Source organism: Paroedura picta, chromosome 11 (assembly GCF_049243985.1).
Source record: "Paroedura picta isolate Pp20150507F chromosome 11, Ppicta_v3.0, whole genome shotgun sequence".
Classification (NCBI taxonomy): Eukaryota; Metazoa; Chordata; class Lepidosauria; order Squamata; family Gekkonidae; genus Paroedura; species Paroedura picta.
Window position 1 is genome coordinate 37082333 of NC_135379.1, and position 24189 is coordinate 37106521.

A 24189-nucleotide genomic window follows, 5' to 3' on the forward strand; every position below is an offset into this window, starting at 1 on the left:
ATTGGCATAGGGAGAGGATTAAATTACGCTCTAAACCAAGGAATCAATGTTAACTGAATTGTATGGGCTTTTTTTAGTATGGGGGCATGTGCAAATCTTATTTGGCTTGGGATATTAGCATTTTCTTTTTTAAAAAAAATATTTTGTGTGTGTATCTAAAGACACAAGTTGACTGAGGGGCCTGGTACAAGTTCTACCTCAATGATTCATTAAAGTGTAGCTGACGAAACGGAAGTCACTGTCTTGTTAGGTGTGGGGAGTAGTTTATTGTTCTAAATACTGCTGTGAATGCCGACGATTCTATGGCTGTGGGAAAGGTTCTTAATGAGTTTCAGCATTTTAATGTACTGCAGGTTCCCAATTGTACAAATTTAAGAAGCTTAGCAATTCAGTATCTCCTGAATAATAGCATTTATTTTATACTCTGAATACACTCGGGGAAGCCTCAATAATATTGCAGCTTCTTCTGAGTGTAATAGCTTTTACAGGGCCTAATTGACTTGAACAGTGGAAATTGGTCCTTTAAAACACACACACACACATACTGTTTCTCTTCTTGTCTCACTAGCTGTGCTAAAGAGGTAAATCATTAATATTTCTAGATCCAAAATTTATAATGAATACTGCTAGATCGTGAAAAGCATGCATCTATGGAGATCAATGAGAATTTCCTTTGTCTAGAGCCAAGATCGCATCAGGCGAGATCTTGGCTCTAGACAATAGGAAATTCTCATTGATCTCCATAGATGCATGCTTTTCACGATTAGCAGTTTCATTTTAAAATATTGGATCTTGAAATATCTGATTTACTTTTAGACAGTGTGACCAAGAAGGAACAGTTTGTGTGTGTGTGTGTGTGTGTGTGTGAGAGAGAGAGAGAGAGAGAGAGGAGGGAATCTCACTGTGTGGTAGGTCTTAGTATATGAAAGCTACAAAGTGGCCTTCCTTCATGTTGAAAATAGCTCATTAGATTCTGTGTGCAGAATATAGGTCATTTGCCAGTCACATAAATGCCACTGTTTTTTCTCTACTGATCAATGACAATTTTCATTGTACAGAAGTTAAATGCTTTAAACAGTACGGGGAATTTTGCAGCTTTGCAGTATTGTTTTATCCTGTAGTTGGACTTTAAATAGAATTTAGAATTTTTGATCCATATTCTCTTTAAAAATCTCATTTCAGTTTTGCATCTCCTTTTTTTCTGAACTGGACCAATGATTCTTATGATTTTAAACTTTTGGTGCCCTAATTTACAGCAGTTTTGGTGCCCTCTTTACACCTAATCCCCCCTGTAAAATACAAATACAAATACAAACAAATCTATCCAACCAGCAGCAAGCAAGCAAGCAAGCAAGAAAGAACCAAAATGGTTGTCAAGAAAATAAACAAACTTAAAAGACACAATCTTGGGAATGCAGTCTTTGTTCATCCCTGTTGGGCTTTAACAGTCTGTAGCCCCCCCCCCCCCACACACCTCTCTGCATGATTTTTTTTTACTAGAATGAGAAAACAACCAGAAAAGGATGCCAATGTCTGACTCTGTAATTCAGTCCTCCCCAAAGTATTTTTGAAAAGCTGTGTCAAATACACTTCTGTGCAACTTCACAACCTGGATCTGGCAACCCTAGCCAAGCTTTGCTCCAATAAGTCCTCTCTCAAAGGCCAAAACCGGCCTAGAAAGGGCCTTGACTCCTCACCCTGCTTTTTACTGACAGAACCAAGCCTGGAATAGTACAGTTGCCAAGCAACAGCTACTGAAAGAAAATGTTGCTTAAAGCTACAAGTGCTTCTTTACCATTTTTGGATTTAAAAAAAATCCACTAATGATTTTTTTTTTTTTTTAGATTTCATATTTTTCTGCAAACCTAGGACCCTTTTCAGGTTTGTAGCAAGATCTACCTCTGTTCACAGCTCCAGTCACCACATCTAGATACTTAGAATAAAGTTAACTTGAGCAAGGAGGCCTTGAATGAGTATATCCAAAAGAGCTTGGTAAAGGATTTCATCAGGTCTTTGTCCTCACAAGCAGGAACAGCAGTATTATTTGTTTGGCAGTGAGGGGGGATGACTTATCGATATATATGTCATTATCAAGCCTTGATCCAGACCACACATAGGAAGCCATGAGTTAAAGGTGAGTTAGCATCCTTCATGTGTTACTACCAATCTAGTGATTAGCTCTAGCATCCGTTTTCCAGACTTTTTAATTTATTCATCAAGCTGGAACTCAGGGGAACATACAGCCCAATCAGAAGATGGAGAGGATGAGTTCATGATGGCCTGTCACATGTGACATGGAACACCTTATATGCACTTTGTTCTGAAAAAATGTACTCACTTCTTCCCATTTCTTTGTTAACTGTATCCTAAAAGACATTGCACACCTCTTTGTGGTTGTCTATAAGGCATTCCTATCTACACTATAGAGCAGCATGTGCATGACAGTCATAGACAGGAAATGAAATAGTCTGTGTCGCCATAGACAACGTGCGTAGCTAGGAAAATTTGACAAGAGTCACATTAAGTTCTGGAGACAGAGAAAAAAATGACGCAAACTTCAACTGAGCTGAAGAAAAAGGTATCAAGTTGCCAATACGTTTCAGTAAAACCTTAATAAGAGATGACAATTCTTCTTCTGTGGAAAAAAAGGGCTTCCAGTGAGTCTTCAAGTCACAAGCTGTATTAAACCAAATACTTTGGAAACACCTTTTGTGACAGCAGAACATGCAATAGCCACTTCCAATGAAAAAATTTATTGAAAGATATTGGGCAACTTAATGCGTGTTTTCTTTGGAAACTTTTTAAGAACTCTGCATCTGAAGTTATCTTGGTACCGCCATTTTCTTTTTGCTGTTCCTGGGATTTATCCTTTCAGAAGAAGACATTGGCAAAGTCCATCAAAGATATTCAAAAATTCCTGAGTCTCCTCAAGTCTGTACTTCATTTCCCAGATTTCATTATTAATGGGTTTTTTTTTTTTAGCAGAAACAGCAAGCTTTCGGTCAGTAGAAGGAAGCATTTACAACTGCTTTCATCCTTGCCCACCCAGAATGAGACTGACCTTGTGAAAACTAATGCCCTTAATATGAAATAGCAGCAATGCCATCCCAAAGAACTTGGTAAACTACACATTTCTACAAATTCACACCTGTAAAATGTAACTATGAGATTAAAAGAAAAGAACAGTAGGTAATTAAAATGACTTTGGCAGCATTAAAATGACTTTGGCAGGGCCAAGATATTGAATACTCATCCTAACTAATCAGGAAAACCCACAAATTTGTTTGAATGTGTTGTAATTGTTATATTGGTAGATTTTATCGATTTGTTTTGTTTTCAGATGCCTTTTTAAGTAGCATTGTAATGCGCATTGAGTTTTTTATAGAAGAAATATAGGTTGAAATGCCATAAAGATCACCGATCTTTAGAAAGCCTTACCACCTGAACACGTCCCCTATCTTATAGTTATCCTGTGAACTTTCTATCCCTCTGCCATATCTCCTTACTAGGATGACATCCCCAGGTAGAAACTGGGGACCCCCTGGAATCATAGCTCAGCTTCAGATGAAAGAGATCAGTCTGGCTGTTTTGGTGAATGGATTCTATAGCATTATACTAAGGTCCCTCCCCTCCCTAAATCCTACCCACCTCCAGTTCCAACCCCAAAGCTTCCAGGTATTTCCCAACCCAGAGCTAATAACCCTACTCCTTACTTAAGCCAGTTCATGAAAACACCTTCTTGTGTGATCTTTATCTATTTACTCCTCTCATCCACCTCAAAGGGTATATTGAGTACAGCATCTGCATCTCCCTGGATTCCTGTTAAGAACTATCATCTTTCTTGATTGATTAGGGAAGCTATATCCTGAGATGGTACATGATTTCATTCTGCTTACCCATATTAGTCTCAAGTAGGAGTGGTCAAACTGTGGCTCTCACCCCATCTGAATCAAGGGATCTTGAATACATGGGACTTCTGATGCACATGAGATGTATCCACCTGCTTAAGGAATTCTTCATTCACTTTAGTAGAATGGTACAGTTCCATTCATACATTCCTCTAAATTCATTTATTTTCTTATCCCACCGTTTTCACCAATGGGGAAGAAAGCAGCTTATATTGTTCTCCTTTCCTCTGTTTCCTCAACTTTATCCTCATAAAAACTCTGGCAGGTAGGTAGGTGATGCTGAGTGTGTATGACTGGTCCAACATTGGCAACCTTCCATGACACAGTGGGGATTCAAACTTGGTCTCCTAGATCCTAGTTGAACTCTCTAACCACTATGCAACTCTCCTGCCCTTGAAGACATTGTAGAAGCCTGCAGTCTGTGTACTTATTCAAATGAACATAGAACTTTGAACTGGAGCTAATATTCTGAATAACCTAGGAGCCATTTGTATCTTTTTTCTATGATGACTATCGGAGTAGTGGCTAAAACAGAAATTAAAGAGCATGAAAATTTTGTAGCCAGTCTCTGCATCGGCTTATGATAGTTCTGGTCGAATTAGATCAATATTTTGCCCTCAGTAAAAAGAAATACCAAACAGAGATCCAGTATGACCATGTAAAGGCACAGGCCTTATCAGTCTCCCTTACAACTGAAAATGAGCTGTAAGTGAACCATATAAACTAAATATTAGTGTTCATACAAGCTTCTTAAAATTGCATCGTAGAATTCTCTCTCTCTCTCTCTCTCTCTCTCTCTCTCTCTCTCACACACACACACACACACACACACACACACTGTTTTTCCATGTTTCCCCCTGTTTAAAATTAATACCCTTGAAATTATTCATTCCTGGGAACAATTTAGCTAGTTATTTGAACAAACAAACAAACTGTTCCTTGAAGACATTCTTTGAAGTTCCTTACCTTCCATTAAGTGATTAATGGTTTGTCAATAAAATTACTGATGTTTTGTTATTGATGGGAGAAGTGCACCAATTATTTATAATCAAATAAGCCTTTGTTCTAAATAGTTTAAACACACCCTCCCCCCCCCTGCAGCCCTTGGAAAAATATAAACTTCAAAGTAACAAGACTTATCTGCTGTACTGGTTTTTGTTTTGTTTGTTATTTTAGAAGTTTAGGTTCAGTAACCCAAGTAGCAAACTATTCCATAGTTGGTGAGAGGAAAGTATAGTGCCCTCTGTACTCAGGTAGCATCACATGCAGATCCAGTTCTTTCAGCAAGAAATACAGTTGCCAGCTCTTGAGATAAGCCTTTTGTTCAGTCAGTGGGAGTTCGGTGGGTCAGAAAGCAGAGCCCAACACCTCCAAAACCAGCTAGCCAGCAGAACAGTGCAGATCACATCTGGTTGCAGCCTCCATTCAGCTCCCTAACTGCCACTGGCCAGCCTCACCAGTGACTGAGAGAAGTCATCCAGCTGTCACGTTAAATATCTGTGCCTGAGCAAAAACAGCTCCCCTGCTTGTCTTGCCTTTTTCTTGGCCTCAGTATGTACACCCAGCTTACAAAACGGCAAATATATAAACCTTTTAAAACAAAGGGGGGGGTCAGCCCCTTGGCTTTTCCCTTCTTCATCTGACACCCAGTAAACAAAAGGAAAAAAAGTCTAGAAGGAAGAGTGACTGGCTGGCCTGAGTCCTCCCATCATATGCTTGGAAGTCTATCTGGTGTTAAACTTCTCTCCAGGTGTTAACGGAGGGAGTGGCTGTGGGGCATGAATAAAGGGCATTTATGTGCAGGAGATTCCATGTTCACTCCCTAGGAACTGCAGGGAACAAGGTAAAGTTGTAGGTGATATTTAAAAAACCCTGAGAACCTGGAGAGCCACTTCCTGACAGATGAGACCAGCCTCTCTCTCTCTCTCTCTCTCTCTCTCTCTCTCTTTTCTCTTTTTCTTTTCTTGATGTTGAGAAATCCCTGAAACATTCTTCAGGCCGTGAAAACCGCCAGAAGTGGGGAGGTCGACATGACCATATATGGGCCTGGAGTGGGTGGGACGGGGTGGGTCCCCAGGTAGGCATGTACACCACTATGACCATATACGGCCATGTCATATATGTTAACAAATTTAACAGTTAAAATTTAAAAACATAAAAAATGAATTACCTCCTACCAATTTGGGAACCCCTTCCAGGGCTGTCAAGAAATCCCAGGGTTTCATAAAACCCTGTTTGAGAAAGCCTGAATTAGACAATGATAGACTATAGCAGTATTCACATGTAACAGTGAGTGCTTGTATGTTCTGTTTGTACATGTATTTGTGACTGAAAGAGGCAATGTGTGTTCAGTTAGCAGCTGAAACCATTCCTAACAACTGGATAAGGATTTGAATCACATCAGCTATACATGCACTGAATGTAAGAAAATTACTCAACAAATGGATAACGAAAAATCAAGCATGCACTGCAGGTGCATTTTCTGTCACTTGTGAACAGGGCCAGCATTTAGTAGCTTCATGTGTTCATTGAGGGGCTGGAAAAATCTTTCTTGCCTGTTTACCAGATGTTGACTATAAAGCAGGCAGTCCAGCCGCTTGTTGTATGCAGCTATATAACAGTATATCCATGCAAGGTGATGCACATTGGGACAACAAATCCCAGCTTCAGGTATAGGCTAATGGGGTCTGAACTAAGATCTTGCAGTCGTAGTGGGTAGCTCAGTGGAAGGGTCAACCCAGTGTGCTGTAGCAGTGAAAAGGGCAAACTCTGTGTGAGAGATTATTAGGAACGAGACTGAGAATAAAACAGCTAATATTGTAGTGGTCCTGAATAGATTTATGGTGCAGCCTCATTTGGAATGCTATGTACAGTCCTGGTCACCGCATCTCAAAAAGGACACTGCAGAGCTGGAAAAAGTACAGAGGAAGGCAACCAAGATGATTAGGGGATTTGGAGCATGTTTACCAGATGAGGGAAGTCTGGGACTTTTCAGTTTAGAAAAGAAACTGGGGGACATAATAGAAGTTTATACAGTTATGCATGGAGTGGAGAGAGTTGACAAAGAGAACCTTTTCTCCCTCTCCCAAAATGCTAGAACTTGAGGATATCCGACAAAAATGATGGGCAAAGGATGGAAAAAAGGAAATACTCCTTTACAGAGAGAGTGATTAAAATGTGGATTTCACTGCCGGAGGATGTTGTGATGACCACAGGAATACACATGTTTAAAAGGAGATGAAATAGATTTATGGAGGATAAATCTATCAAGGGCTAGCCATGGTGACTGAGGGGAACCTCCACATTCAGAGGTACTAATCCTCTGAATCAAAGAACCAAGAGGCAGCATCAGGGGGAAGGCATTAGCCACTATGCACTGTTGTTGGCCATCTAGAGTAGGCCATCTGGCAGGGGCTCATGGGAATTGTAGCCCATGGACATCTGGAGGACCACAGGTTGACTACCCCTGATCCAGAGGAACTGGTTGGACATTGTGTGAGTTGGGATGCTAGACTAGAAGGACTATTGGTCTGATCCAACAGGGCTCTTCTGATGCTCTTACATATCCTAAATCTATCCTTGGGAAATCCTCCTTTGTTGATTCCCGTTATTATCTTTTGTCAGCAGAAGCATGTGTACAGGAATGTGCTCAAGCTGCAGTCATGTTCATATCTGAGAGAAAATCCTACTGGCCATTTATATGCAAGCGGAATATGTAGAGGATTGTGCCGCCGGAGAGCGATAGGTCAGATTCAAAGTCCATTGAAGGGGTAACTGGCATCTTGTTTGAGATAAGTTTACATGCTGGAAATGAACACTTCCAAAAACGCTCTCAAATGAAGAGGATAACTCTTCATTCAACAGCTGATCTTATGCTCCAGCACACAATATGACAGGATGTTAGTCTCTGTTGGCCCTTTTTCAATGTCTCAGAGTATCTTCGCATCAGCCATGTGGAGTATTTCAGCCTGGATTGGTTCGATCGCCCCCAGAAGAGTTCCTTGGCAGAGCTCTGGAGGCTTGACTCAGATCTTCCTCGCTGGCAGCAGCAACAGGATTTCTGGCTGTATCCCCAATGCAAATGTTCCTCTCGGCTTCTAAAGCTGAGCTCTCGTTGCAAGATGCCTGATGCCAAGTGCTCCAAATGCTCTCACGCTGCAGTTAATGTAAATATTGTTTTTAACATACCATTAATTTGCTGGACTGTATTTCTCGCCAGCCAGCCTTAATCTGGCATGGGATTTACGCACACCTGCCTTTGCATGTACACGTTTTCATTCCCTCCCCCTTCTCTCATGGACACCCAGGTCCACAGGCACAGATCATTCAGAATAGTCCTGCCTGTCATTTTCAAGGAGGACCTGAGAAGAAGAGTTGAATTGTTATACTCAGCTTTTTACTACCTGAAGGAATCTCAAAGCAGCTTACAATCGCCTACCCTTCCTCTTCTCACCCTGTGAGGTTGGAGGGGCTGAGAAAGAGCTCTGAGAGAACTGGTACTAGCTCAAGGTCACCCAGCAGGTTGCATGTGGAAAAATGGGGAATCAAACCTGGTTCTCCAGATTAGAGGCTTTCGTGTTTAACCACTACACTAGGCTTTCTCAACCAGAGTTTCATGAAATCCTGGGGTTTCTTGGTGGCCCTGGAAGGGTTTCCCAAATGGGTGGAAGTGAATTAATTTTTTAACATATTGTTAAAACACTTGTTAAACATTTATTAGGTGAAGAGCCTCTTGTGGCGCAGAGTGGTAAGGCAGCAGACATGCAGTCTGAAAGCTCTGCCCATGAGGTTGGGAGTTCAATCCCAGCAGCCAGCTCAAGGATGACTCAGCCTTCCATCCTTCCGAGTACCCAGCTTGCTGGGGGGCAAACGGTAATGACTGGGGAAGGCACTGGCAAACCACCCCATATTGAGTCTGCCATGAAAATGCTAGAGGGCGTCACCCCAAGGGTCAGACATGACCCGGTGCTTGCACAGGGGATACCTTTACCTTTTTATGACTGTATATGGTAATGTCAACCCACCCACACACACCCATATAGCCATGATGGGCCAGGAGGGGGTGGGATGGAGAGGGTGGGCTTGTACACAGCTCTGCTTCCCCACAATATTCTGCACGATTGCACCACTTCTGGGATTTCTCGAAGCCTGAAGAACATTTCAGGGGTTTTGCAACAGTAAAAAAGTTGAGAAAGGCTGCACTCCACCCAGCTGGGCAGGACCGCTGTCCTTTGAACTGTGGAGGTTCTTTGATCAAACTGGGATATGTACACTAGTGCAGTGGTCCCCAACCTTTTTATCACCGGGGACCACTCAACGCCGGGGACCACTCAATGCCTTTTACTGAGGCCCGGGGGGGGGGGATAATTTACTCCTCTACTCTCAACCACTGCCCTAACGCTCTCTGATCGCTATGGTAATGTTTAAACATCCCTTCAAAATAAGATACAGACACGCCATAACAATGAACATAAGGAACATTTTATTTTCATGGAAATTTTAACTCATGACAATGACAAATCAATGGGAACCCTGAGCTTGTTTCTCTGCAACGAGATAGTCCCATCTGGGAGTGATGGGAGACAATGACGCCCGAAGTGCGTTGTAAAGGGCCGGGGGGGGGGGGAGAAGGCTTCCTTTGGGGCCAACCTCCAATTAGTCGAAGGACCACATGTGGTCTGCGGCCCACAGGTTGGGGATCGCTACACTAGTGTACTTCAGTGAATTGTGGCCTCTGAATTTTAAAGCTTTTATCAACCCTTCTCTCTGTCTAGTATCCAGCCTCTATTTGAATAAAGAATAGGGTTTCTGGCTTTGGGTTGGGAACTTCCTGGAGTTTGGGGGTTGGAGATTGAAGAAGGTATGGCTTGGGAAAGGGAGGGAGTTCTACAAGAGTCCTACAGTCCACCCATTAAAGTCAGGAACTGATCTCTGTCATTTATTAAGCTGCCCTTTCAGGTTATTATATTTCACCCTCTAAAACAAAGTTTCAAAGTGAACAATCTGATGCCCAAAGAGGGGGGTGGGGATGTCTTTTGTATGTCTAGGAGCAATGTTCAGGTAAAGACAGAAGCTGTTGTATGTTATTCACTCTACTGCCTGTTACATGATGACCCAATAAATATTCTTCTATAGAACTTATAGGAGCCTTTGAATGCTAGGTTTTCAGATTTTGGTCCGGTTACCTTGCTTTTCAAAATGAACACAATCTATAAAGCATCTTTATTTGCTGTTGTGGGTTATAAAATTCAATATAAATGGCTGTTTACTGCACTGAAGATCATCTAATTTAACAGACAGTTATTTTGCACTTTTCTTATCAGTATGCCCCAATGCCTCTGTGTTTATTTGGATGTTGTATGCATACTTTGCATTGATTAAAGAGATTTTATATTATATCGTACTGAGTTATGAATTTGAACTTATTCTGCTTACATTAACAGCCCAAACACTCTCCTTTAGAGGCTGCTATCCTTTCCATACCATTGGTTTCATAATGATATAAAGTTGATGATGCTGTGGGAGATTTTTTCATGTGTGATTTGGGAACAGCTATGGAGGTAGGGAATTGTGAGTAGTTTTCAAGGAACCTATTAAGAGACACAGGCTAAGTAGCCAGATCACACGGTGGCTCCATTGACTATTCAGTCCTTTGTTGCCTATACAATCTGCTCGATTACATTCTTAGTGCAATCTCACCAGGGTACTCAGATTTGGTTTGTATTCTACAGCAGTGGTTACGTTTAAATATCCCTTTTTGCCTTTTACCTAAGGGGACCAGATTTTAAGATTGGTAAAGAGGGACACCATTGACCAGGGAGCTTGCCAACCTCCAGGCACAGCCTGGAGTTCTGGAATCACCACTCAAGCCTGCACAGTTTGGAGAGGCAAAACTGTCACTCACTGCCGGTGAGGGGAGTCCCTAACCCCTGTTCCTGCAATCGCTCGGCGACCACCAGCAACGCCACCAAGTGATGTACACACACACTTATTCAGATACCTACTTGCACAAGAAAGCTTACACCTTGAATACAACTGAGCCCCTGCTCTGCTTGCTTTCTGGCCGATGCCCCTGACTTCCCGCTGCCCGCTGAGGGGCACTGCCAGCAGCAGCTGCACAGTGCCATGCCGAGGGGGTGCCCCAGCGATGGCGGCTGCTGGAGAGCACCAAAGGTGAGCTGGTGGCAGAATGGTAGGGCAGCCCCCGAGGCAGCAGCCAGGGAAGAGGACGAGGAGGAGCCGCAGCCCGGTACTGACTGATCCACAGGCCAGTACTGATCTGAGGACCGGGGATTGGGGACTGCAGTTCTACAGGAGCAATAAGGAAATGTTGCTTGCTTGCTTTCCACTCTTCACAGGAGTATAATTTTTGCTCAAATGAAATTCCTGTGTTTTTTTTCCAGGTATGCCGTAAAAAAAAAGGGGGGGGGAGTCAGCTTATATTTATATAAGCATTGCAGTTAGTTCCAGCAAAAAAATATATTTTAAGTGTATAACATTGTTGGGTGAGAGGATCATTTTATATTCTTGGTTGCATTCCTTTGGAATAATATGGTATTTGTTCATTTATGCATTGTTATTCATCAGCTCTTGAATACAAAAAATGGTTTCCATACACATACAATCCTCCTCCACCCTGCTAATAGATATGGGCCACTGGTCTTATTTACACCATCACTGTAATTCCATTATCATCCCAGCTGCATGAAGCATGAAGTCAGAAAAGGCTTCCTTCCCTTTAACAAAGTGGCATGGGTTTGTTTGGTTCATCCATAGTGTGCTCAAATCATGTCATGGGGATTAGAATATAATTTAACTATTTTGTATACATACCCAAAAGAATTACTCCAGGAATAAGAGAAATTGACTTGTAATTTGGACACTGTAGTCCTCTTTAGAATGTAAATCAAATGTAGTTTGCTCCATTTTAGAATGTAGTAAAAGCAGCAGGTGGGTTATGTTTACAAACCCAAATTATGTGGCATGGAAACTCAATTTTCAATGGTTTCTGGAAATAGAGATGGCTGTTTAAAACCATTGTTCTTAATCTGCAACAAATAGAAAAGGATTCCTGCTATTTGTTCAGAAAAGTTAATTTTAATGCACGAAGCATGCTTGCAATCAAAAATTTTTGCTAGTAATCCCACAACAGACTCCCTGCAATGGAATGGTAAATGCAATATAGAAAAACTGTACTATGATCAATGTATACATACATTTATTTTAGTGCTCTGGTTGTGAGCACCTGTTCCCCATTGTTGTTTGTGTCAGGTGATTTCAGTAAACCTGTAGAAAAATATTTGTCTTTGTGCTTTGATTGGTTGATTAATCCAATCTGCTAACTAATCAAAGATTCTAGAATTGTATAATGGAATAATAGAATTGTAGAACTAGAAAGACTTTTTGCTCAATTTATCTAATAATTCCTTTCCTCCTGTTAGCTCTTGTACTCAGAATGTTCAATACGTTTAGTAGCAGTGACTACTTAAAATTCCTCTTTTTCACCAAAAGAAATAATATGAAAATGGGGAGGGTGGGATTAGGGAATCAGCTGCAACATCAGAATTGCACAATTTTTTAAAAAAAAATCATAGAAGAAATTGTTTTGAGAAGTTTTGTGACATTTCTTAGAACCTGGAACTATTTTTTCCTGGTTTTCTTTACTTCATTTTTGTCTTTGGTTCACTGTTCTGTTTATATATATTAAACAATACAATAATCCTAACTTTTCATTCACATTTCAATTCAGAAAAGTGGAATAAACTGCAAGCATCTTAGTAGCTCTAAAATGGAGAATAATAGGATAAGAAAAAATGTTCTTTTAGACAAACCAAAGGCAAGAAATCTAAAGTTAGCCTGTGTTTTTGTTGGACACCTGTTGACCTGTGTCTTGGTCCAGGCCATTTATGTGTTAACCTTCCCAATTATTCAGGTCTTCCCTGGAGCACCTACTGTGAGTTTCCCTGTCTCTGGAGCTGAAACAGGTAGTGATGCAACTGAGACCCTTGACTCTCCCCAAATATACCAGCGATGCTGCTGTCCATCTGCTGTATTCTTCAGTGCTTTTTGCTTGTAGCCTGCTTAATAGGATAAACTTGTTTGCTGTGTCTCTGTGTCTGTTTTAGCGTTTCATTTAGGGTTTGACGTTTACTGTTGATCCATTAATTTATTAGTGTTTGTGGATTTTTTTATGATTCATGGTGTGAGCTGTTTGGACCCTAATAACGGGAAAGAAGGAGTCAAAAATTCAAGATTTGTTTCAACTCAGTAAAATCCTTTCTTCAATCCCCCCCCCCATATATACCACCAAAGTAAATTAATGAAGTTGAAAATGTCCACTGAATGACAGGAGTGTATATAGAACACACTCATGCTTGTGTGCTCCCATTCAGTCCTGATTCCCTGCTTTAAAGCCTGTTGAGTATTTGTTAATCTTATCCTTAATGTCACATCTGAAATGCAGGTGTTATAGTATAACCCTATACAGATAGGGCAGGAAAGGACCACTTGAAAGTATCTAACCTAAGTGAAAGCTTTAACATTTCCTGTCAACTCATCTTTGAAGCAGTATCTTTCCCTGCCCACGCAGGAAAAACTGTAGATGGGAAGAGTCATGTAGGTCTGGGATAGTCTTATTAATTGTTAAAACTATAGCTTTGGGGGGTTACTATTGAGTCCCATTACTGCTTTTGCTCATGTTCCACCTCTTGTTGGGTTCTTGTTCTTGTCGTTCTGCAAGTTTGCAGAGTTGCCAAAGTAGATGAGGGAATTAGGGAGATTAAATTCCAGGGTCTTTGGTCACCATGGAGGCTCATGGAGCCAAGCAAGCAGTTGTACTTGTTTGTTTGTTTATTCTTATTTATTACATTTATATACCACCCTCCCCTGAGGCTCAGGGCAGTTCACATGAAACATAGGAACAATACAGAGAAAGCAACAGCCATGAATAATAATAATAGTAAATAACAATAGAATGAAAGTGCAGTAGAACAGTAGAACAACAATGAGAATAGTAATTCATAGCTGTAGTGTTTTCGTAAGATGTTAGGAATGGTAGAAGGGAAGGGAACTGAAGGAATCCTTGCTTCGGGGCTCTGTTGTGGTCCTTGGCAGCCCTGCAGATTAGTTGACACAACACATCAGTTCACTTCAAGGGTAGGTAGGTAATGTTAGCAAGTCTGAGTGTTCCAGTGCTCTTTTGGACAGCAAGCAGTGCGCTTGACAGTGCCATCAAGGGTCAACAATTATCTGTGAAAACACATCTGAGAAGCAGAGTGAGCCTTCATATTTTCATGATCTTAGTCTTTGAGCTAATCACAAAATAAATATACCCTGAGGATTCTGCTTTAACAGCTAACAATACACAAGGTTACATGTAACTTTATAATTGGCTTTTGCCTGCTTTAATAACTCTTTTTGGGTTATTTTACTATTGAGAACTGACCTTAACAGAAAAGTTTGCACATACCCACAATTCAGTTTAAGGAATGAAATTTAAGACCAGCAGAGTTTAATTCTGGGTATAAGCTTTCATGTGCATGGGAGTGTAAAATATAACTAGGGTTGCTAGCTTGGAGTTGGGATATTCCTGGAGGTTATGGGGATGAGTTTTGGTCATCTGCCGATCAGTTGTAATCCCAGGAGATCTTCAGCTACCACCTGGAAGTTGTCAATCTTAGATGGACCTGTAGTGCTTGCTCATAGTTTCTTCCCCTAGGAACTTCCTGCTTAGAAGCTTTTCCCCCCAAACCCCATGGTACCATTTGCAAAAAGAAAGAACAAATGTCTTAAAATGAAACTTACAAAATATCTGTAGAGCTATGGACCACAATACAATGTTAACTATGTTTTCGGTAGGATTAAGTATATAACTCTGTGATATCCCATGGCCTATCTATCTATCTATCTATCTATCTATCTATCTATCTATCTATCTATCTATCTATCTATCTATCTATCTATCTATCTATCTATCTATCTATCTATCTATCTATCTATCTATCTATCTATCTATCTATCTATCTATCTATCTATCTATCTATCTATCTATCTATCTATCCTATTTATTATTGCATTTCTTACATGCCACTCTCGGGGATCGACTTGTGGCGGGTTACAGCATAAAAACCCCACAACAATAAAATCTCATTAAAATAATACAAAATATTAATTTTAGAAAACAACCTGGCAGAAAAAAATCCAATACATCCCCATATAGTACTCCTGCCACCAGGGTGGTAGGGGTCGATGTCAACCAATCGTCACCCTTGGTGTTCTAGCAGGTGACGGAACTTCCTAAGGGGAGGGCCCAACTAGATCTTGCTCCTTCACCTGTTGATATAACCTGATCCCGCCACCCCGAAGAGTTATGCTTGCTTTATATTTTCTGTTTATGATGCCAAAGGTTGGTAACGTTGGAGCCAAACATTGGTGCTATTGCTCTGTTAGAGCTGACTCTAATGAGGATGTTTCTTTTATTTTAGCAACAAGAGCAAGACCCCACAAATCTTTACATCTCAAATTTACCTATTTCCATGGATGAGCAGGAACTGGAGAATATGCTGAAACCCTTCGGACATGTCATTTCCACCAGGATATTGAGAGATGCAAATGGCGTCAGTAGAGGAGTCGGCTTTGCCAGGTGAAAATCCTAGCCTTCTTGACTTATGCAGTGGGTTTCTCTCTGTGTTGCAGCCACTGAACCTTTTCTTTCCACACAGACTTGTCACTGCTGTTGATCTGAAGCTTTCTAGCTGTATGAGCCGTAGACTGTTCAAGGAGAAGGCAGTTTAATCAGATTGTGTGGGTGTATGTTTCACAGGATGATGGAGAAGCTGTGGTTGAAGGCATAGTTCATTTTATTTAGGAGGATGGCAGCAAAATAATAAGGGATAATGAGGTAGCGGTTCAGTTTCAAATGTAATCCGATGTGAACGTCGTTCTCCCAAAAAATGTATGTGATTATGCTCTGCTTCTTAATTTGCTGTTGAGCATAACAAAAAAGAATGGTGAATTCTGAGTAATTCTGAAACATGCAATCTCTGAAATTCATTCAGCGTCAGAACTGAGAGCAAGAACCAGTGAAATGAAGCACCAGTGCTGCTGTTAGGATATCGCTTGTCGAAGAAGGAAAATTATCCCGTCCTAGCTAATACGTTTCCCAGGGAAAAAAATTGCTCATGTTCTGCAGGAATACACTATAATTCCACATCAGTTGCCAGATGTTCCAATGTACCAAGTGCCAAAAAAAGCTTCTTTAAGTAGCTAGGATTTAATACGCAAACTGGTTACAAGGTTATGCTCCGTCTTGGAATACAACATATTCTCCCTTTTGGTTTATGTAGCCAACTACTTTGACAGCTAGATATACAGAAGGCTCCCCTACAGAGTTTAAGATAAGATGACGTAGCTGATGCCAGCGCCTATGTCCCATTTCGGAAGCCAGAACCCCTAACTGACATACCCATGAGAAAAATATCCCTCCCCCACCCCTCCTATTTTCCGCATCTGGTATTCATTGTCATTATTGTCAGTGATGTACGAGTGAGTGTGGATCAGACTTTTCTGGCCGTGTTTCTGGTGGACTGCTGACCTGAAGGGCTCCTGGCGGCCAGGAGCGGTAGCCACTGTAATACTAGCTGTAATACTAGCACTCCAGGGTCTGCTTGGCTGGAGCCCAGGCTGCACTGATGATAACTGCCAGCATACTCTCTCACCTGCTGCTATTGTTGCCACCTGGCTCAGCTTGCAATTTCTATACCCCAATGCACCCATTCCAAAGCATTGTGAAATTCAGTGCCCTCAAGTTGATGCTGACTTACAGCGACCCCTCATGGGTTTCCAAGGCAAGAGATAAGCAGCGATGGGTTGCCATTGTCTTCCTTTGCAGAGTTACCCCCATCTTCCATGGTGGGTTCCCAGCCAAACACTAACCGTGGCCAACCCTGCTTGCCTTCCGAGCTCACGTGAGCTCAGGTTAGTCTGGTCAGTTCAGAGGGCTGAAGTGCTACAGTTTGAATGTAAAATATGGATCGGCTCAAAGGACTGATGTAAAAATGTTGACCTCCCATCTTCTGCCCAGGTCTCCATGCACCCAAGAGCTCGAAAGGCACTTTCTAGTATCCAGGTATGAAAGTACATTTACAGAGTCACAGCAAAGGAATTGCTTCTGCTGTTCTTTGGGTCACTTTTTTGCGATAGTTTTTAACAGCAGTTTTGGCTAATATTGATGGGGGGAATAAATGATTGCTGTTTTGTCCTGAGTGTGAAAAATATTGGAAGAAACCTGACCCTTTGAATTAAACCAGAGTTGTTGTGAAGTTCAGATACTGCTGCTGAGTTTCAACTGACTTGCAGCGACCCCAAGCAAGGAGCTTTCAAGGCAAGTGTGACGCAGAGGTGGTTTATCATTGCCTTCCTCGGCTGAGTCTTTCTTGGAAGTCTCCTGTCCAAATTCTGACCCTGCGTAGCTTTCGAGATCTGATGAGGTTGTGCTGCACCATGCTACCTCCCCTCCTGATGCCTTTAATCCCTAAAGAAAACCCCAAGTACATATCTTTTTTTTCTGTGCCATACGTAAATTATGTCTATTCTGTCACATATCAAGGCAGGCTGTTCAAAAAAAATCACAATGCAGGTCCCAAACAGGTAGAAAGGGCACGTTATCTTTTTAGAAATGGAAATACATTTATTTCATTTCACTTCATAGTTGTTGTTGTTTTTTTCTTCCCCTGCTATCTTAAGGTACAGGAAGAACTTCTGTTAAGCAGTAAGCCCAGGTAGTTTGAAAATGAAAGACAGGAGAATTGTCAGTCACGGAAATGCCTTATGTGAACTGTGGTTTTGTTGTCAAGAAAGCAAAAATCACCTGGCATAAAAAAAACCCCAAATGGCAGGGAACATCTGATGAACAAGTAAAATGATGACAGCTATTTCATATAACTTTTTGTTTTTTAGCGGTACAGCATATCTTAGTTGATTATGAGTAATATGGGTTCCCCCCTGCTAATAAGGTGACATAAGTTAATAGGCATTGCAATTTCACCTTTTGTCCTTGATACAAAAGAACACTGCTCTCAAGGAAATGTTAAAATAACACTGTCTGTATTCAAATGGCAAAAAGAACCAGAATGAAGGATGAGGCAGTATTTCTATTGCCTCCTCTTAGTGAACTCATTAAATTGCCTTATTATAAATTTGCTAAAGGGAGATAAGGATCTCTGGAGCATTAACTTGCATTTGAAAGCTCAGTTTTGCCACAGGAATGCATTTAACCAAAAAAATTGGGGTGGGGGGGGGGGGAGAGTGAGGAGAGGTGATCAGGGGCAGGCTTTCAAAAGCACCAGTAACATAAGCTATATTTGTGTAGAGAATAAATGAGGAGAAGTGCTGGGGTTTATCCAGGAGGGTGTCACTTCCTTATAGAGACTCCTGCACAGCCTTTGCATATATAAGAACATCAGGCAGCTATGAGAAGGATTCATTTCATCAGTTGCATGAGGATATCCCTCAGCTGTCTTCTGGTATGCTTTCTAAATGAAAAGCTGTCCCAGCAGAAGAGGCACAGCAGTCTCAACATCGGTAAGGGCCATGTGGACAAACAGTGCAGAGATAAAATATATTGAAAATAGCAGCCAGTATGAGTCTGCTTCCTCTTTAACTTAGCTCCTCTTTTAGGTTGAAGTGATATATTATGCATGATGGTTTACATGAATGACATTGTCAATGTCAGGTCGGGAAATTCCTGGAGATTTTGGGGTGGAGCCTGGGAACGGTTTGAGGGAGGGGCCTCAGCAAGTTATCCTATCGCAGAGCCCATCTCCAAAGCAGCCATCCCCCCCCCCCCGGAAACTGTCTTGTGTTGTCCGGAGGTCAGCTTTAATTCCAGAAGACCTCTAGGCTTGGCAGCTCTACATACTGTTTGAAAATATGCTTGTTGCATGAATGTAGTGTTCTTCTAAGTGTATATAGTAAAAGAGGAAGTGCATTTTTGCTTTTTCATCTTTCCCCCCTCCTTGTGTTTGTTAGGCATATTTATATTCTTATCTTTGCTTTTTGTTTCCACTGGCTTCCCCCCCCCCCTGAAATAGTTAGATTCAATTTGAATTGAAATGTTCAGGGATTTTATCCATAACCCAGACAGGAGAAAATGTCCTCATTTTATTGGCAATTGAATTTCTCACTTTTAGAACAGGGACAAGTAGGCATTTCATAACTGTAAAGCGGAGGTAGCAGGCGCACGTAATATAGATTCTCACAGGTTGCCCTTTTTCATGTATAATAGAGAGTGGGCAAAGGGCCTGCTTATAAACAAAGACAGAGAGCGTGAGCCAGAGCTAAACCCTGCTTCCTCCAGTGTCATATGTCACTGCACTCCTGTTCCTGAAACATTTGTCTCCAAGCAAAGCTCTGATATTGGATGTGAGTTAGGCTGGGAGGGGGGAAATGCGGAGAAAAATGGGATGCTGGATAACATGGAGCTAAAGGGGGTTAGATTCCATTCAACCCTTTGCCTGGGGGAGGGGCTCAAATCTGGGGGCCCATCCTGTACATATTCTTTAGCTAGGACTCGGTTGTCCATCTTTTCCCCCTTTGCCCGGCCTAATATCACATGAGCCACATTTCTGTTTTTAAGGAACATTATAATGTGCCAAGAAATGTCAGATCATCTCCACCACTGATCTCTGACATCATCTCTTATTCTGCTTTAGCCTTTGCCTTTCTTGTGCTGATTGTAATGCATATGCTTCAAGCTGCAAGAAACTGCCTCACATCTGCGGTGTTATTATGTTCTGGGTCTTGTATCACTGAGTACCCTTGGTGGCTGGATTCCAGTTGGCATATTTTGTTCATTTCTTGAACAAATGCAGATCCCAACCAACTACATATCCCGAATGTGAAATATTTTGGGATACATTTATTGATAAACACCATTCATTTCTTTAGTTCTGTGGACATTTCTGTCTTCTGGCTCACTGGCCTCATATAAAAGGGGGCTTGTCCATAGTCGTCTTCATCTTGGACCAGCAGTGTATTGCAGAGCTCTGTGCTGGAGCTGATATTGTTATCATTTTATTAGTTATTTGAATGAGGCAATAGAGCAGCGGTAGTCAAACTGCGGCCCTCCAGATGTCCATGGACTACAATTCCCATGAGCCGCTGCCATGATTTGATGGCAGGGGCTCATGGGAATTGTAGTCCATTGACATCTGGAGAGCTGCAGTTTGACTACCCCTGCAATAGTGGATACATTTATCAGATTTGCAAACGATGCTAAATTGCGTGGGGTGAGACAAACTACTATTTGAGGAAATCTGGATAGAACAGAACATTGGGCCATAGCCAACTAAATGAATTTTAATAGGGAGACAAGTATTACATTTGGGTAATAAAGTGATGCACAAATATAAGATGGGGGATACATGATTGTATAGTAGTACATGTGAAAGGGACTTAGAACTTTGGGCAGACAGTAAGTTGAATATGGGTCAATAGTGTGAAGTGGAGCTATGAAGGCTAATGCAAAATTAGGTTGTATTGCTTGGAGCATAGAATCTAGATCAGGGGTAGGCAAACTGTGGCCCTCCAGATGTCCATGGACTACAATTCCCATGAGCCCCTGCCAGAGAATCCTGGCAGGGGCTCATGGGAATTGTGGTCCATAGACATCTGGAGGGCTGCAGTTTGACTACCCCTGTTCTAGAGCATTGGTTAGAAAACATTTGGAATACTGCGTCCAGTTCTGGGTGCTGCAGTTCAAGAAGGATATCAACAAGTTGGAATGTGTTCAGAGAAGGGCAGCTATGATGATTGAGGTGGTGAAATCCATGCCTTATGAGGAGAGGCTGAGAAAGTTGAGTATGTGAAACTCAGAGAAGAGGAAGGCAAAGGGCGATAAAATAGTTATATTTAATTATATAAAAGGTAGACTTGTTGAAGAGGGGCCCAAGTTATTTACTGCAGCTTTAGTGACAAGGACTAGGAACAGTGGATTCAAATTACGGGAAACGGCATTCCACGTAAATATTAGAAAGTATTTTCTGATGGTGAGGGATGTTCATAGATGGAATATTCAGTCTCAGAGGGTGGTGTGGTCTCCTTCGTTGAAAGTTTTTAGGAGGAAATTCGATGAGCACCTGTCAGGAGTGTGTGATTGTTTAAGTCCCCGAGAAGGTGGGGGGCTAGACTGGATGGCCCTCTGTGGTCTCTTCCAGCTCTCTTTGATTCTTCTTCTGATTCTTCATCAGTGGTTTTAACAAAGTTACTGAATTGTTACACAAACACTTGTAGATTTGTAAATACTTTCTTCCTTGTTTCAACTAGGGAAATATGACTTGAGATAGCTATCTGTATGGGAAAATACCTACATCTAGGCAATTGCACTTATTCTCCGAGTAGCATTTCACAAACTATGTAAATATTTTTAGGGCTTCCCGCCCACTCAGTTACTCTTAATTTTACACAGAATTGTGTGGAAAAGGCATTGCTTCTGGCTTGCAGTTGAAAATATATTATTAGCTTTTATTTATTCATTTAAAATATTTATAGACTTGCTTTTCCCCAGATAACTTGGACCCGAGGCACATAACAAACTAATTAGATCATCTATGGCTAGAACAATAAAAACAAGAAGTTATCCACAAAGCCAGTACAGCATTCTAAACCAACAATGCTTTTGTACCACAGTTAATGACTCCCACAGTGTCTCAAGCACTGAGGCTCCCAATTTCCTCTTTAACCGTTTGGGTCTTATAGTCCTCCTGGAATTTCAACAAACCTGCAGAGTTCATAAGTTTCTTTGGCAAACTGTTTCAGAGGAAGGGGAGCAGCCTGGGGAGCAGCCTGTGAATATGCAGCCGTTAGTCAAGTGGTTCTCAGCCTGGGGATCTGGTCCCCTTTGGGGGGGTCAAACAATCCTTTCACAGGGGGTTGCAGCAGGACAAGAAGCTTGGCCAGGGGGGCATCATCCACACAACAGCCTTGCGGGGTACAGCCAGCAGAGCGTTTATCCATCTGGAGCAGCAGAAAAGAGAAAGATCGGCATGGTGGGACAAGAGGCAGAACTGAACTGAGAAACCCTGGAAAAAAACCAACTTATATATAATAGTGAACAATGGATGTTCATGCCATTGATCAGTTTTGGTTTAATTCCTGTAAAAGAACCCTTGCATAATTTTATGGTTGGGGGTCACCACAACATGAGGAACTGTATTAAAGGGTCAAGGCATTAGGAAGGTTGAGAACCACTGAGTTAGTTGAACCTTTCAGTGTGGGGGACAGGACTGTTGTTAGATGCTGCTCGGCTCATAATAGGAAAGGCAGTCCTTTAAAGCAGTGATCCCCAACCTTTTTATCACCAGGGACCGGTCAACACTTGACAAGTTTACTGAGGCCCAGGGTGGGGGGTAGTCTTTTGCCGAGGGACGTCGCCACCACCGCCTGAACTCCTGCTCCGCTTGCTATCCCGCCGGCGCCCCTGACTTCCTGCCGTCCACTGGGGGGCGCTGCCAGCAGCAGCTGCGCAGTGCCATGCCGAGGGGGAGCCCCAGCCATGGCAGCTGCCAGAGAGCACCAAGGGTGAGACGGTGGCAGAGTGGGAGTAAAGCCCCCAAGACAGCAGCTAGGGAGGACAAGGAGGAGCCATGGCCCGGTAATAACTTATATACAGACTGGTACTGGTCCCCGGACTGGGAGTTGGGGACCACTGCTTTAAAGTATTGGGGTTACAAATGATGAAGAGCTTTAAAGGTAAGCTCCTGCAGCTTGAATTGGAATGTTAGCAATCAATGCCCCTGCCAACCCCTAATTCCAATTAAGCTTCTGCACTTTGTGGTCACTGTAGTTTTCTAGTTGCCTTCAAGGGCAGCACCGTATAGAACACACTGCAATAATCTTCTTAATACTGCAGCATGGATCACCATGGCCAGATCAGCAGACTGTGAACAGGGAGCATGCTTTTGGGTTCAGTGTAGTTGGGGAAACAGTGGTTACCACAGAACCCTATATTTCTAACAAGAGGTTAGAGTCCACTCCAACCATTAAAAACCACCATGATCTGTCAGGCAAAGTTGAATCTCACCCAATGTGGGAGAGCCAAACCCCCTGAAGAACTGACACTTTTCTGACTAGTGTCACTTCCACCTCTCAAAATTCATCTTACTCTCTTTTAGCCATCTGACCACAGTATTCAGTCACTCCCTTAGGACAGATGCTGAGTTTGTTGCTAAATCTGCTCTACATTTTTATTTGATTTCTAGCTGTTTAAGTATGTTAGCTTGTCTGGTGCAAAACTCACATTGCAGTTTTGTGACGTTCTGTGGAAGACATTATGAACAGTTTGTTGTCATCCCTATATGCTCCATGATTGCAAGGCGTCTAATTGTACATATTGCACATAATGACGTGATGGGTGTCTAGTGAATCCCTCGCAACGAATCCTTCACTGAACAATAGAATGTCTGAATAGACATTGATACATTTGCATAGTAACCCATTTTAAATGCACGATATGTTACCATGTTGTACATGTACCTTGGATGTTTATGTAATGATAAACACATTTTTCTAGTGACAATTATAATGAGAGCTGTCTGATAAGGAGAATAAAATCTTCTCACCACATTCTAACACATTCCAGAAATACTAGTTCAAACACTAACACTACCCAAGGCATGTGGCTTTGGGACTTGGATTTGGGTAAAATATAATTTTATCCATTTGAGGGATACTTGCACAGTGCTTTATAGGGGAAAAAACACAAGAAAAGTCTAATTATATGTTCAACTTGTCACTATAAGAAAATTACACAGTTGTGCAGCTAACATATTATTTTAGGCTTCCAGCATTTGCTAGGAACTGTCATTTAATCATCTTGTTATTCTTTCTAATACATATTTTGTCTTCTTCACTTGAGGTTTTATTAATTGGCATAATAAGCATGTAGAGTTGACTTAGTTCCAGAAGGTCTTGGCATGTATTTATTTCTGTTATCATTGTGAAAGCTCCCTATTACTTTTGAAAATGTATAATAATCAGTGTCTTACAGAGGAAAGTACTATCTGTTTCAGAAAAATACTGTAAGTATGTATTTCATAGAAGGATGCACTTCATTTGCTTTGGTGATGACACCGGCTTTCCAACTTGAACTTTTAACTCAGATACCAATGTTTTATAAACATCACATGTGTACCAATACCAGACAGTCTGCTTTTGAGAGTGGAATGGCATTATGTGGAAATCCATGATCCTTTATTCCTTACTCCGGCCCCCACAATTGAATGCA

General features: G+C 41.6%; 1 protein-coding gene across 7 annotated transcripts in view; it reads left to right on the top strand.

The window, feature by feature from the left end:
• The window catches only part of RBMS3 (RNA binding motif single stranded interacting protein 3), an 862898-nt gene that overhangs the window by 669468 nt on the left and 169241 nt on the right, over positions 1-24189 (top strand). For all 7 annotated transcript variants that reach the window (XR_013225653.1, XM_077304656.1, XM_077304653.1 and 4 more), the window contains one exon: positions 15392-15549. Coding sequence is in view for 6 of the 7 variants with exons in the window: in XM_077304656.1 (XP_077160771.1) it covers positions 15392-15549 (158 nt within the window). In the remaining variant the exon portion in view is untranslated. The remainder of the gene's footprint in view (positions 1-15391; positions 15550-24189) is intronic.